Source organism: Rhea americana, unplaced genomic scaffold (genome assembly GCF_003343005.1).
Source record: "Rhea americana isolate MKP2758 unplaced genomic scaffold, rheAme1 scaffold_331, whole genome shotgun sequence".
Lineage (NCBI taxonomy): Eukaryota > Metazoa > Chordata > Aves > Rheiformes > Rheidae > Rhea > Rhea americana.
Genome location: NW_028186459.1, coordinates 294,564 through 309,592, shown reverse-complemented (window position 1 = coordinate 309,592; position 15,029 = coordinate 294,564). Strand labels below are relative to the sequence as shown.

The 15,029-nt window shown below is 39.6% G+C and overlaps 1 protein-coding gene across 6 annotated transcripts in view; it reads left to right on the top strand.

The window, feature by feature from the left end:
* INPP5B (inositol polyphosphate-5-phosphatase B) overlaps positions 1-14,797 on the top strand; it is an 18,207-nt gene extending 3,410 nt beyond the window's left edge. For 2 of the 6 annotated variants that reach the window (XM_085311091.1, XM_085311090.1), the window contains 16 exons: positions 3,798-3,891; positions 5,194-5,364; positions 6,085-6,186; positions 6,639-6,753; positions 7,413-7,529; positions 8,452-8,639; positions 9,235-9,346; positions 9,501-9,610; positions 10,526-10,661; positions 11,263-11,373; positions 12,028-12,190; positions 12,349-12,584; positions 13,177-13,290; positions 13,686-13,770; positions 14,171-14,298; positions 14,547-14,795. In XM_085311091.1, coding sequence (XP_085167217.1) covers positions 3,798-3,891; positions 5,194-5,364; positions 6,085-6,186; positions 6,639-6,753; positions 7,413-7,529; positions 8,452-8,639; positions 9,235-9,346; positions 9,501-9,610; positions 10,526-10,661; positions 11,263-11,373; positions 12,028-12,190; positions 12,349-12,584; positions 13,177-13,290; positions 13,686-13,770; positions 14,171-14,298; positions 14,547-14,708 — 2,144 coding nt within the window. In that variant the 3' untranslated portion in view covers positions 14,709-14,795. Of the gene's footprint in view, positions 1-524; positions 575-3,797; positions 3,892-5,193; positions 5,365-6,084; positions 6,187-6,638; positions 6,754-7,412; positions 7,530-8,451; positions 8,640-9,234; positions 9,347-9,500; positions 9,611-10,525; positions 10,662-11,262; positions 11,374-12,027; positions 12,191-12,348; positions 12,585-13,176; positions 13,291-13,685; positions 13,771-14,170; positions 14,299-14,546 lie in introns of those variants that run through there. The other 4 variants (XM_085311092.1, XM_085311088.1, XM_085311087.1 and 1 more) reach the window with 4 other exon arrangements.
* The last annotated feature ends 232 nt before the right edge of the window (positions 14,798-15,029 follow it).

Below are 15,029 nucleotides of genomic sequence, written 5' to 3'. Positions count from 1 at the left end.
GGCGCCGTGACCGCGGCGTCTGCCGAGCCCGCTCCGCGGTGTGCTGCCCCGGGTGAGACCTTTCTGCCTTCTGCAGAGCCCGCTTTATCTGGGCTACCTCAGAAACAACACTCGCATTTTGCAAACAGTGCTGTTTATTTTTTTWAAAAATAATTAGCCTGTGAGGCTGTGAATTTTCTTCTTGCTTCCAGTTGCTCCTGGCATTGTGCGTTCTTTTGGCTGTGATGTCTGTCTCCTGCTCTTGCTAGGTGCCTAATGCTCCTGCTCCCCGTGTCTGTCGCTCCTGTCCTCTCTGTGAAGTGAGAACAGGAGAAGCGGGGAGAACTAAAGCAATTTCTGGAAAGTCAGTACGGGATTCAAAGTCAGAATTTGAATTTAATCATTTCTGGTTTACCCACCTTCATTTAGGCTGTGCTTCTCTTAATTTGTGATGTCCACAGTTAGGAATTATTGGCATTTTTTTTTCTTTTTCTGTTTTCAGTAGTATGTTTAAAAGAAATGTAACACAGACCTGAAGCAGCAGCATAGCTCAGACTGAGCCGAGTAAGACGTTGGGAACATCAATTTGGATATGGTATCCCTAACTTGAAGCTTAAAAGTGGCTGGAAAAGACTTAAGCATGTGTACTCGTTAGGGGGGAGGGGAGACATGCAGAATAAAGCACAACCTAAGCTCCTTTGCTGTTTTGTTGTTGTATCTGGGGCACAGTAACACTCCTGGAATTAAATCCCCTTGGGAAGTAGTGCTCTTATCAAATCGTGCTTCTGAGCTTTGACAAAGTTACCTTTTCAAGGCTTGTTTTGTTCTTGAGTCAGAGGAGTTTAGATTTCTTTCTTGTCTTACGTTAGCAGAAGAAAATGCTCTCTGCCTTCAGTTGTTTGAGTCTTTCGTACCTCAAATTGGCATAGGATGAAGTTTCTTCTGCCAGCTTTGAGGAATTACTGTAACTCATTTTGTCTTTGTATGTATATGCATATTGAGTTAGCAACTTTCCTAAGCAAGTCAAAGCACATTTAAATGCTATGTAAATGCTACTATTTAGCAATAGTTCATTATATCTTCTGGTTAATGAAAGAGAGCAACTATAAGGGGATTTAAATGTGTTTTAACTTGCATACTTTATGTTCACAATTTTGTATAAAACCCTTATCTAAAATCCTGTCAGTGTTTATGTTCAAGCAGTCACAACTTCAGTTTTGCTTCATTTGAGACAGTAAAAAGAACAGTTACTCCCTTCCAGCCAAATGTGATGCAGTCCCAGGTGGAGTGTCACTTAGACTTTCATTACTTAAAAAGTCTTTGTTTATTGTCCTTTCTCAGTAGTACTGGGAACTTCTCCTCAGTGGGTTTTCCTGTGATGGCTAAGACTGATATAACTAATGACAAGGCTCGTTTAATTCTCCTTTTAGAGCACTAAGCCTAGATCCTACTTTATTCAGAAGATATAACTATAGGTTATTCTGCTGTAGAACAGCATTATAAATGTCACCGAGTCTTAAGTACTGCTTAAATCGCTTTTAACTGCAAATCCTGTTTGATTCAGGCCATACGTGTTCCGCAGTTTTACTGTCTCTGCACATAGCTCTTTATTTCTGTGCCCAGTTCAATTGCTAAACAAGGTCATTATCCGGTTAAAATATTCCACTGCATATTGTAAACATAAGATCTCCCCCCTCCCCCCCCCCGAGCCCCCTGGCTGGAACAATCTGCCTTTAGATATAAACTTATCTGAAGGAAACAGTCAATTTCCAAGGCTAATTTATTTTTTAGGAGAGTCCTACATAGAAATTATTTCTTCTACTGAGGTTAGAAAGCGGAAGTGTGATGTGTGACTGTGATCTTTGGCTTTTCTTACTCTGTGTAGCAGCCATGTCAGCAGCACTGAACAGGCATGTAAGCCTTGCCATTAAGGGCATTAATGCCTTCTGTGTGCTGGCAAGTGGCATTGTTCTCCGTGGATGATAAAAGCTTGAACTTAGCTCCCTTCCTGTTGAAGAACAAAAGTAACGGTTGTCTAGTGACTGTGCCCCTTAKGGTGAAAGTTCAAGTTGATTGTTGTCACTGTTAAGACAGATTGCATGGTCACTATTAGGAAAACTTGCGGATACTCAAGCAACACTGATTAAATACTTAACGGCTCTGTCCCAGGTCATAGAGACATACTTTACATTGTAACTCTGAACTAGGGACAGCTCTTTAGAAGTACTGAGAGATTCTGATGTTTAGCTTTATTCAAGCTGCAGACCTATCTTGTTCATTTAGTGTTCTTTGCCTTTGTCTCTGGACTTAACTCTTGAGCTCCCTTACAGCTTGAAAAGCCAAAAGTAAGCTGAACCTCTGGCTTGCCTTTTGTTTTGTTTTGGATGTCAAGGCCTACTGGCCTTGAGCTTTATGGGCAAGTGTGTGATTGCTCCTTGTGGCATTTTTCATGGTGTCCTGTCCAGTTTTGAGAACGTGTTCGTGGTGCCTTGACCTTGGAGGCATCTTCTCAGCCAGCTAGTAATTGCTAGAATGACTAGAATTTATTTTTTCATAATGCTTTTTCTTTGATTAGCCATGGTAAGGTGGATGTTCCTGGATTCTGTCCTTGTTTTATTGTGCTGCTCTGAGACTGCAGTTTTGCTGTGAACACTAGGGCTGAGTTCAGCCCTGAGACAGGATTGCTCATTGCTGCAGAGGTTGCTACAGCGACCTCTCTATCTTCCATATGTAGCTAAGGCTCTTCTTATTATCACTCTCTCCTCTCCATTCTGTTGGTGGTATTTTGATTTCAATTCCAAAATCTCCCTAAAATTGCTGAAGCTTCTGCATAGGAACAGTAAATATTTATGTCTTGTTGGATGAACTCTGAGGGAGAATTGAATCTGTTGATACTGCTTCTGAAGCTAAAGACATCTCTGCTATTGCAGGTGTACGCAGCTAATATCAGGTTTTGTTTATTAAGGTCTGTGTATGCTCATGTTCAACTCTATGTGACTTTGGCTGTGTGATCTGTAATGAGATTTGAATCACATGTTCTTCTGGAATCAACCTCTGATAAATCCTCTTAAACAGTCTTTATTCCCAGAGGGTTCTTTGGGCAGAAGAGGCTTTTGATGCTGAGAATATTGTTTGCATTCTGAATGCTTAGGTAAAATACTTTAAGTACTGTTTTTGGTTTGTGCTTGTGCTGGAGAGTGGACTATGACAGCAAAAAAAACCTTTAAATTTTCTGAGTTGTGGTTGCTGAAGGAGAAGCTCAGCTGAATGAGTAAACCTTATAATCTTAAGAATGGTTTCTCTTATTGTTAGATTTGTGCTAGGTAGCATAATCTTGAGATTGCTGTTTATGCATCTTAAACATGGAAATTCTCACACAGAATCCTCACACTTTCAATTCCTACTTTGCCAGTTATAGGAGCAGAGTGTTATAACTGAAACAATATGCAGAAAGACTGGTAAATTTTGATAATGAACTATGATGTGCTTAGTGTTGTATTTAGTTATAGTTGCATAGTAGCTTCCCTATTATTTTTTAGAAATGTGCAGTTGGCATTTCTGGCAATGACAGAAGCATTTGTTGCTTCTGCTGAGGTACAGCTGGCTCCTGTGGTGACTCTGTACTGCACTGTCTGGGTGGTGGGGAGTGACTTGTGTGTTGTTACGTTTCCACAGATGGGCAGAACCTCTCTAATTCATCAACATGCTGATGCAAACATAGGGAAATAAAAATCTGTAAGCAGAATATATATCAATCACACCTTTCACCATTTAAAGAACACTTTGTATTTCTTATGAGGCTTTTATTTTTTTTCCAGAAGCAGCTGGGTCTGAAGGCATCAAACAGAATGGAAAAAAGCTTGCAGTTAGTCAGAACTGGAGCCATGACAGCACTGATAAAACTCCTCCCAGGTATGGTGTATCTCTCTTAAATAGATCTGCTGAAGTGGTTGATGCCATAGTTGCGCACATCGGCTGTTTGTGGAAGCTCTGGTGAAGAGTAAAAGTGATGTGAATGTTTAGCTATGTTTTCCCTCTGCAGAGGATCTCTGTGTATTGGCAGTAAACATGCATGCAACACCACACTTCTGGGTACTTGAGTGCGACCATGCATGGATGGAATGAGCCGAGATGGACAAAATTATTGATGTTTCAGCATCTAGAGGAGGAAAAAACAAATCGTAGAGAGCTTTCTGTTTTTACTTCCTGTTTTTCAGCTGAAAATTAGGAGTGAGGAAGTTGGCCTCTCTAATCCTGCTGTATGAGGTCTGTGCAGACATCAGTGTTCAAAGAATCTTACTGCTGCATAAGCGAGTTCCATCTGCTGGTTACTCTGTTGGCTGCAGTTAGACATAATGGGGAATCTGCAGATTCTAATTGAAAGAGGAAAAAAGTTCAGCATAAACATGCTATTAGATCTTAAGTGAGAATTTCAGCACTGCCTCTCAGAGATACAGTCCTGCTAGTCCCCCTGACCGGGTGTGTTTTTATTAGGAGTTTTGGCTCAGGACCACCATGTCTCTCAGATGCACTCTTAAAATGTTACGGTTTCATTTTCTAGTACTCAGGAGTTCCCCTGACCCTACTTTATATCCTTCAAAATCTATCTGTGTGCTGTCCTTGGCACTTGTATGTAGGTTGTTGCATGACATAAACGAAAAGTTGCTTGCTTCTGGGACCTCCAAGCTGTAGCATCATTATTGTTGCAAAATGAGTTCACAGTATGTCAGCCAGAGCCATGGGGTACTAAATAAAGCCATGTCCATCCCCATCTGTTCTTTTCTGCCTCCTTTCTAGGCAGAGCTGGGAGTTTTCCACTAGAAGGCTTTTTAAACAAATGGTTTTTCATTCTTTTGCTTAGGTCAGAAGGTTTGAGTAGAGGCAGCAGATGAAGAGATTTGCATCTCCTCRCTTCAGTTAACAGTAGATGTGTGCAGTTTGTGTCTAGGTGAATAAGGCCTGTTCTGAATCAGCAGGATATATCAATTTAGTAAAAACAGTTTGTAATTTCAGTTAGTTAAACTAGTGAAATTATTTTATATGGAGAAGGTCTGAGCTGTTCTAAGAAATGCTTATTTCAGTCTTGCTTGTTCATCCTGTACATTGATTACCTTTAGCGAAACAGATAAACGTGAGGCAAGTCCTCAGCAGCACAAATAAGCTGTTAACAGTGTATACTCTGAGATCATCATGCAGTTTTGTTTTCGTTTACAGGCAAAGCAAACTGAAACCTGAAGTAACAAGTGAAATGGTACGATCCTCCAGCGTAATGGTTTCAAACAAGGCATCTATCTTATCAGAACCAAAGTTTGGACTAAGAGATACTATTGTTAAATCTCAGCTTGTACAAAGGGAGGATTCCTACACGCACATTCAGAATTTCAGGTAATGATCATCCCTGAGCAGATTTTTTTTTTTTTTTTAGGAAGGGAGTAAGTAGGCAAAACCTTTCAAAATAAATATTGTACATTATTTCGTCTGGTAACTCTGCAAATAAGAAGTCTTTTAGAAAAGTATGGTCAATGCTTTCCAGAACAACTTTCTTTTCTCTTTTATGCATTAGCAGAGAAAAATTTCATTCATGCTTCTGACAAGGGTTGGCCCACGGCTCTTACTGAGTAAACAGCCTTTTTGAAGTGACTTCTTCCCATGCTCCTTTCAGATTTTGCCTGTATCAATTCTGTGCACTTCTGACCTTCTCTGCTTCTGTTCATTGATCCTTGCAGTAGTTCCAATAAGCTCATAAGAGCTTGTGTGAAATAGATAATTAGCACCAAAAACTCTACTGTGCTTAAAATCGTCTTATGCAAGTCATCTGATGAATTTGTCATTTCAAACTGCTACTGTACAGCTCTATTCTTAAGCGTTTTATACAGCGTATGTGTCCTACATAATGTTCATCCTTCTGCARAACACTACTGTAATGATGCTATTGTAATAAAATCACTTTAGGAATGTAAATTTTCCCCAGGAATAAGTTACTTCTAAACAATTATTGTAGTATTAAGTGCATAGGTTAGTAATAGTGATGTTTCCATCAGCTCTAGAATTTGAAAATCTTGCATTTTAGCAAGAGATTCATATGTATTTCTCCCCCCCCTCCAGATTTTTTGTTGGGACATATAATGTGAATGGCCAGTCACCCAAGGAGAGCCTCTGGCCTTGGCTGAGATGTGATGCTGAGCCTCCAGATATTTACTGTGTGGGGTGAGTATATTTTTTTCTGGTCCATCCTTTCAAAATTTGACTGTAGGTGGCTTGCTTGTGAATCTCTAGCATGTAGGTTTTTAGCCAAGACATCACAGCTGAGGAATGTTTGTATTGCTTTACTCCTTTGCACAACTTAAGAGTGTGCATTTGCATATCCTAAAAAGGGCTGTTATTCTGGTAGTATTTGGATGTTCTGACACTGTAGTTTTTCAAAATTTTTAATTCGATTCAATTTAATACTAACAGATAGTTTAGCTTTATTTAACACACCTGGCATAACTGGATTTGAATTTTCAGTTATAAATTTAGTGTGAAAAGTATAAATTGATTTAGTTCTTCCCTGGAAGAAAATGATGGAGAGTTTAAAGCAAACAAACAAAAAACACATTCAGAACTCCCACCAGAAGAACACAAGTGCATGCATCCATGGGTTCCTTCCTCTAACACAGTTTCCAGGAGCTTGATCTGAGTAAAGAAGCCTTCTTTTTCAATGACACACCGAAGGAAGAAGAATGGTTTAAAGCTGTAACTGATAGTCTTCACCCAGATGCCAAATATGCAAAGGTAAATGCAACTTTTGGGGAGGTTTATTTGATTCTGGAATCAGTTTCCACTTGGGCCTCTCTTTGCTTTGCTTTTTCCTGTTTCTAATTGCAGCATCTTCCAGAGGCTTATTGCCTGCAGGGTTTTCTTAAGTCAGAAGTGCTCTGAAGGGAAAGTAGGTAGTATTACTATGCAAGGTGCCAAGGCAGAGGGCAGGACAGGAGATGAGAGCTAGGTATCCGTGTGTAAATGAAACTCCTGATATCTTGGGGGAAGAGAATAGGAAGTATCCTTAGTTCCTTTATTGGCTGACTCCACAATGCATGGTGGAATGCATTGTGAGGGTATCTTGGCAGAAATACTACTTATGTTCTGTCTCTTGCTCCCTGAGTCTGCTTTGTCTTATGTCACTGTTGCTTGAGGGAAGGTCTTTTTATGGACTGTCTGTGTTGTAGGCATTACTTTGAGCTTCAGCCTCCTTTACAGGGGTGTTGGTCCCAGCTCCTCCTTGTGTTGTGCGCTTTGTACTGTAAGTCAAGCTAGTCCACTGGGTCAATGTAGAACTGCTTTTCCTTATCTGTATTTTGATGGCCCATGTTTTGGATTAGAGGGGTGCTATGCTTTTTCTCATCAAACGTCTTCCATTTTAGTATTTAATGCAACAGAATCTATTTTTTCAGGTGAAACTTGTGCGACTTGTGGGAATAATGCTTCTGTTGTACGTGAAAGCAGACCTTGCCTTGAACGTCTCTGAGGTGGAAACTGAGACTGTGGGAACTGGAATCATGGGAAGAATGGTAAGAATGACAACTGTGCATGAGAAGTGGTGAGATTTAGGAGATCTCTTAGAACTGTGCTCCTCATTGCAATCATTATTACTCCAGCTAAAGGATGCAGCTGCCTCTAGGAACATACAGTCCTGTCCCTGTGACAGCTCAAGGTGTTGCTAGAGGGAATTGCCATGTGCTCTCAAAGACCTTAAGAGAGAATCTCAAAGTCTTTTTTCTGATTGCATGTTCTGGACTGTGAGGGGCCCAGCTCTGATGTAAGAGTTTGATGCTGGCTGTGATTTTGCCCAAAGCAAATGATGCAAGAAAACATGAGTAAAAAACATATCTATCCAGGTTATTTATATATATATATATAATACACACACACACACACACACACACACACACACACACACATATATATGTATGTATATATTTTTTTTTTGAGGAGGAGGACTTTTTGCCCCTTGCCATTCCGCATGGTTCGAATGAAATGTGTTCCCCCTGAATGTAGTTTTTGCAAACATTGCAGCCCCAATTTGGTGAAAGCATTTTCGACAACTAAGTCCTGTGCTCTCTCCTCCACTTAAAATTGTTTATTTTCTGTGTTGAAAGATCCAGTTTGTTGCTAGAGGAGCTTCAAGACTTTCTGAAACAACTGACCAGCTCTCTCAATTATTTTAATTTCCTTTTTTATTAGCTAAATACTGAACTGCAAGTAGATTTCCATGTGCTTGCTGCTCTGTTATGTTGTTGTGTGCAACCTTCACATGAGTTACTGACATAAATTTATGAAGCTTATGAATTGGGGTTTTCAGCCTTGTCCTTGCTCTGGGATTAAATGGTCTACATTAATCTTCTAGCCTGTATACTGCTGTTAACTCATTTGGGACTTCATCTGTTATGTACAGAAAAGCTTTTGATCTATGTCTTTGTCTTTATCTTTCAGGGTAACAAAGGTGGTGTTGCCATAAGATTTAAATTCCATAACACTAGTGTGTGCATTGTGAATTCTCACCTTGCAGCTCACACAGAGGAATATGAGCGGAGGAACCAAGACTTCAAAGATATCTGTTCTCGGATGCAGTTCTGCCAGTCAGATCCAAATTTGCCATCTCTCACTATTAGTAAACATGAGTATGTTTCTATTTGACTGTGCTAGTTCACTGCACGTAGCAAGAGAGAGCTTATAAATAAAGCAGGTGTAAGGTGCTCTCAGTAGGGAATTGAGAAAAAATTATCTAGTAATTTAAGCATTAGCCTTGAGGGGTCAGAAATGCTTCACCATAACCCTGACTTTCAGGATTACTTACCTATATGATTCTGATGAATCACTTGCCTCCTTAAGTTCTTCCATGCCTCATTTTATTTTCAAGCATGAAGTGGATATGAGGCAATGCMTTGATCTCCCCAGTGGATTGTGAGACTTTTACAATTTGGAATGTTAAAAACATTAGTTACTAAGARCTAGTGACAAACATACAGATTGGGAGTTAAAAATAGCAAAAGAGGAAAATGTAGCTTCTCTTTCAAGTGCTGATTCTTGAAGTCTCTGATGGAGAAAGGTAAACACAACATCCATCTTACCAGCCATGTTGAGATCAGAAGAACTCATGCTTGTGTTAAATGGCTTAAGGCACTGCTGCTTAGCTCTCTTTCTAGCTGACAGCTAACTTGAGTTTTGGATGTCTTTAGGCCTCTATACAGATTTCCAGTCTGTGTTCTCTTTCAGTGTGATCATATGGTTGGGTGACCTCAACTATCGGTTGGAGGAACTGGATGTTGCAAAAGTGAAGCAACTCATAGACGAGAAGGCATTTCTAGTGCTTTGCCAATATGACCAGGTACTGATGTGTCTCACCTACATGCAGGTGGTGGTGGGGATGCTAGAAACAGCACATGAACTCAGCCTTCTCAGTATTGAACATTCCCCATTTAGCTCTCTAGGACTTGTGCTTGAGCTTATTTAAAATTAAATCTGTCTTCTTTCTTTCATAGTTAAAGAGGCAAATGAATGCAAATGCAGTCTTTGAAGGCTTTACAGAAGGAGAGATTTCCTTCCAACCAACATACAAATATGATGCTGGATGTGATGACTGGGACACAAGGTACAGCGATCGCCTCATAAATGACATCACCAATGCCTAATGTTGTTACTTTTGAGACAGTAAAAACAAAGCTAGAGTCGCAGATCTAATGGCTGATAAGAATAGTCTTGAGATTATGGTGGTTCTCTCTTGATTTCAAAATCTACGTCTATTTGTGGTGCTGTTGCTCTTCTTGCACTAATAGTTGTTGGCTATCCCTAATCTTTTTCCAGGAATAACCCATTGGGTTTCCTCTTTTTACTGGTGTAAAAATGTAACAGATCTTTTCTTGTTGTTTTGTTTATTTCCAAGCAATTTTTTTAGGATCTTTTATTTTCTGACATGTGATAGAATCCTACCTAGTCTGAACTGGGTAGGTATAAGTGGTGCATTTATGGTGTCTGTAGCTGAGTGCATCCTTCAAAAAACTTCCAGGATCATAATTCCTCTAACGCATTGTGCAGAATGGCTGAGCTGTTCTGGGTGAACTGGGAAGACTGGCTTCATGTGTTAGAATGGAATCTGTCCATTAGTCAGTCAAAACTTCTTTTTTTAATCACTATTATTACTATTTTTTGTTTATTAGAGCCTGAGCCTGCTCTTTTTGTGGTTCTTACAAACCAATACAAGAGTTGCTTGCAACCGTATGTAAATAGTGTTTAGACCCCCCACAACCCCCCAAAAAGGAAGAAAAAACACCACATGATCTTTAAACAGGTAAAAAGTAAAGCATAGTATAGATACACCTAGTAGTAAAACAGTCAAATCTGTTTTCTTTGAGAAGTTATTAAAAATCTCACCCTCAACTCTGACAGAGAACTAGCTCCAGGTCAGTGAGGAAATACTGGAGCACCTAGCAGAGCAGYGTTCTGTCTTGTGTTGTTATTTCCACCTTAACTGTTCTGAGAAGCTGTAATTTTAACCTCTTTGTTCTAGTGAGAAGTGTCGTGTTCCAGCATGGTGTGATCGGATACTCTGGAAAGGACAGAACATAACTCAACTGAACTATCGCAGCCATATGGCTTTGAAAATCAGTGATCATAAGCCAGTTAGCTCTGTGTTTGATATTGGGGTAGGTACATCAATATTGAAGGAAATAACTGTGCTGACCTTGTCCTCTGAGCGAGGAAAAGGGGGAAGGAGGTGCCTGTGTTAATTGTCTTCCTTCCCTTCTCCCCTCCTTTTATGGCATACATACTGAACAATAGCTTATAAGGTGAGCTAGATAATATCCTGAGATAGGATCATTGTCCTTAGTAAGCTAAGGTTGTGTTAAGTGATACTTCACTTAAGGAGAGTAATTCATGAGTCTCTGTAGGTGTTTTTTCAGAAGTGCTCTCTCTTGTCTTCCCCTCCCTCCCCCCCATCAATTTCTGAGAAACTTGCCGTGCAGGAATGCTACATCATTGACAGCACAATAGCGTGTTGTCAGACTTTAAAAAGCTGGTCTAGTGCTGACTGGGTGACTCTTGCTAGTTACGGCAAGATCCTTTACTGTTTGAACCAGAAAAAGATCGTGGAGCATTGGTGCTCCAAGCGGCTCTGTTCATTTCATGTGGTGTGTCTGTAGGTGTGCTATTAACATCAAATCATTTCATATGTTTCAGTCTGTGTTATATCTCTCCTGCAGAGGCGCAATAAATGCCATTTGGTGCAGTATGTGTCCTTTTCAGGTAAAGGTTGTGAATGAAGAGCTCTATCGAAAAGCCTTTGAGGAAATAGTGCGCTCACTGGATAAGATGGAGAATGCCAACATCCCCTCAGTGACCCTTTCCCAGAGAGAGGTAGGGTATATTAATGTGCCATGATTCATTGGAGAAATCAAGCAAACCTAGACCCCAGAAGTGCAGTCTAGCTGTGGAAGTACATCAGACAGACTCTGGGGTCAGGTTCCAAAGAAGTACAATATATTGACTTTCCACAGTTTTCTATTTACAGTCCTTATTTTTGTTTCTGTTTAGATACAGGCAAATTTCATTCAGGGTACCAGACTGAAATATACAGCCTTGTTATTCTCTGCAGTGGAGAGTGAGAGAATAAAAGGGCAGTTTGTCTTCCTTACTTTTACTTGTTCTTAGAAACATAAAATGTAAAATACTGAGGGATTTGGAGAAGGTCACAAAACTGGCATTTACTTTTTTTGTTGGGAACTAGAAAAGATATGCAGCTGGGACCCTTTGAGGCTACAATTATCTTCTTAAGTGAGGTTATGTGAGGGGAGCAATTGTTCTGTAGGGCCCTCTGGTGCAAATSTCTTGGGCATGCAGTGTAAACAAATGTAATTTTGTTTAATCCTGGAAGAATTGGGATATGRGGGAAGGAGGGTTAATCTGGATATCTTGCTGCTTAATGATTAAACTCTAGGATATGAGGAATTGCTGGTCATGCTTGGCAAAATGTGACTGGCTGACAATGTTAACTTTGACGTTTGTTTCTAGTTTCATTTTGCAGATGTTAAATACATGCAGCTGCAGGTAGAGAAGTTTACAATTCGCAATGGACAAGTGCCTTGCCAGTTTGAATTCATCAGCAAACCAGATGAGGAAACCTATTGCAAGGAATGGCTGATTGCTAATCCCAGTAAGGGCTTTCTACTCTCAGGTAAGTTCCTCATTGTTCACTTTGTGTTATTGAGCTGATATTGTCACCTGGCTTAGTTCTCACTGCTATTTTGGGAATGTTGTTATTGTTTATCTTCTTGGTTTAATACCTCTTTTTATTGAGCATATTTGTTTTATTATTTTACAATCTTTATGCAGATTCTGAGGTCACAATTGAGCTGGAACTGTTTGTTAATAAATCAACAGCTACGCACTTAAACTCTGGAGAAGATAAACTTGAAGATATCTTGGTCTTGCATCTTGACAGGGGGAAGGATTATTTTCTATCTGTAACTGGAAACTACTTGCCGAGTTGCTTTGGGTCTCCCATTCATACACTGTGTTACATGAGGGAACCTATCCAGGACATGTCAACAGAGTCTATTCGGGAACTTGTGAGTTAAAGATAGAACTTACCTTCTGAACCCACAAGAACCCTTAGAACTTGATGGTTAAGTCTTGTTTATTGCTGAAAAGCCTTCTTCCTCTTTCCTGGTCTGTAATCCGAGAATGCTGATACAGTTTGTGTTCTCCAGTGCACCATCTTCACACCTTGCTTTAATTCTTCACATGGATGAATCAACCCATTTCATATAGAGCAGTGAAAGTAAGATCTTGTTTGCTCTGCCTGCGCATTAAAAAAAAATAAAGGTGTGCAATTTTTAAACATAGATGTTTGCTATGAAGCCTTTGGCCTTACCTCCACTGAATGGAGATGCCTATATATATGAGGTGGGATATAACACCTCTCTCGATTTGAGGGTATGTGATGCATGCTCATGAGAATAGCTTGTTCTTTCTGCTTGGACTTTTGATATGAACATGCCTGTCATTCTGGTCTTGTATAAAGACTGGTGAGTGAAGCTGCACAGCTTCCTAACCAGTCTTAATGCTCAGGTGTAAGTTTTGTGAAGAACTTTGCAGAACTGAGTGAGAAGWTGGCTCACTCCTTTATCCTCCCCCTCCCACTACTCCCTTCTCTCTTAGACCTTGATGCCACTGCAAATGATTGATGATGCTATTCAAGCTGAAAAGCCTCTGGACATTCCAAAAGAACTGTGGATGATGGTGGATCACTTATACCGCAATGCTTCCCAGCAGGTTAGTGGTGTTTGTACTTGAACCAGAAAATAATTTCTTAATATTTGGTTTAGTTTTGAAGAAGGTACAGAGAAGGGTAACCTTTGCTAACTGTAGATGTTTGGCCGATGGTAAAGAGAGATAAAGCGTAGGTGTGTGTGGTAAGTGACCAAGTACTCTGGATTGCACTGTTCATGCTTCTGACTTTGAGTGTGATATGCATCAGCAGCTGTTCTTTTGCTCTCTACAGTAGTGCCACAGTCTTGCTGTAACTGCTTATAGTGAGATTTGTGCTGATAACTACCAATCTGGAGAGATTTGTTTTCAGGAAAATGTGTAGGTTATTTGGGTAAATGGAGCACTGTCATTATGACTTGTATTTTTCTTTAGATTGATGAATGATTTCTTCTTTGCAGGAGGACTTGTTTCAGCAACCAGGGCTCAGATCTGAATTTGAGCAAATCAGAGACTGTTTGGACAAAGGAATGCATGATACCCTCCGTATCCTTTTAGACTGATGTCCAGTAAGGCTCACTATGCCCTACCAAAAGATCTAAGCTGAAAAAGGTTTTAGCAGTCTTTCTATGCACTATTATATTTTTTTTTGTATCACCATATCTCATCTCATGGTAACAGAGATGTGCAGTTCTTTAGCACTGATTGTAGGGACTACCAGTGCCTCTGTGAAATCCTTGCTACGTTGATAAATGATGGCTGATGAATTACATGAGTGCCCAAACGCAAACAAAAGCAGTATTTGCTATGTGGGGTTGAGCAATTTAATTTGAAGCTGTGAACAAAAAGAGGTATTCTTGGAGACCTAAGCAAAGTTGTTTCAGYAGAAATTCTACCAAAATGGATCATGCTGTGCTTGCATCTTTCTTAACTGTATCTGGATCAGTTGGCAACAACCATTCTGTAGCTGAAGCTCTGCTGCTCTTCCTAGAAAGCCTGCCAGAGCCCATTATTTGCTATAAATTCTATACCAGCTGTTTGGAGTGTTCGAACGACTACTCACTGAGCTGCCAGGTAATGCAGGCTTCACTGTGAAAGAGAATTTCTGTAATTTCAAAAGCAGGTGTGCAGATTCTTTTGTTCCATACAAATGGAAATTTTTGCTCTAAGTAACTTAATCATTTGATACTATAAAGGACCTATAACTAGTGCTTCTAGGTTATTAAGAGCCATTAGTATATGTAGCCAGTGTGATGTTGATATTAGATAAGCTGCTAAACCATTGCCATTTCTTCAGTGTAAACTATTTTTTTCCCCCCAAGATTATCTCCAAACTGCCCAAGTGTCATAAAAATGTGTTTGAGTATTTGATGGCATTTCTTCGAGAACTACTGAAAAACTCAGGGAAAAACCATTTGGATGTGAATATTCTTGGTAAGGCGAGCAAAACTATTCTGTTCAATGGGGTCTTGCAAAACATGTAACAAAACATCTTTAAAGTGATGGCAATCTTGTCCTTTACTGTTTTGAAACACATACTGAGCAAATAATTCATAAAAAAAAGCTCCATGGTCCTTGCAATAGCCTTAAAAAAAAATTGTAAACTGATACAAAAAGGTTTATATATATATATATATACACACATATATATACATATATATACATATATATGTGTATATAATAAGATGTCATCAGCTTTGGCTTAGCCAATTTAAAATCAGCCATTCTCTCATTTTGACTTACTGGGATTGATGGAATTACTTCTGATATTCTGATCTTGACTAACTTTTTTTTTTTTTTTTTTT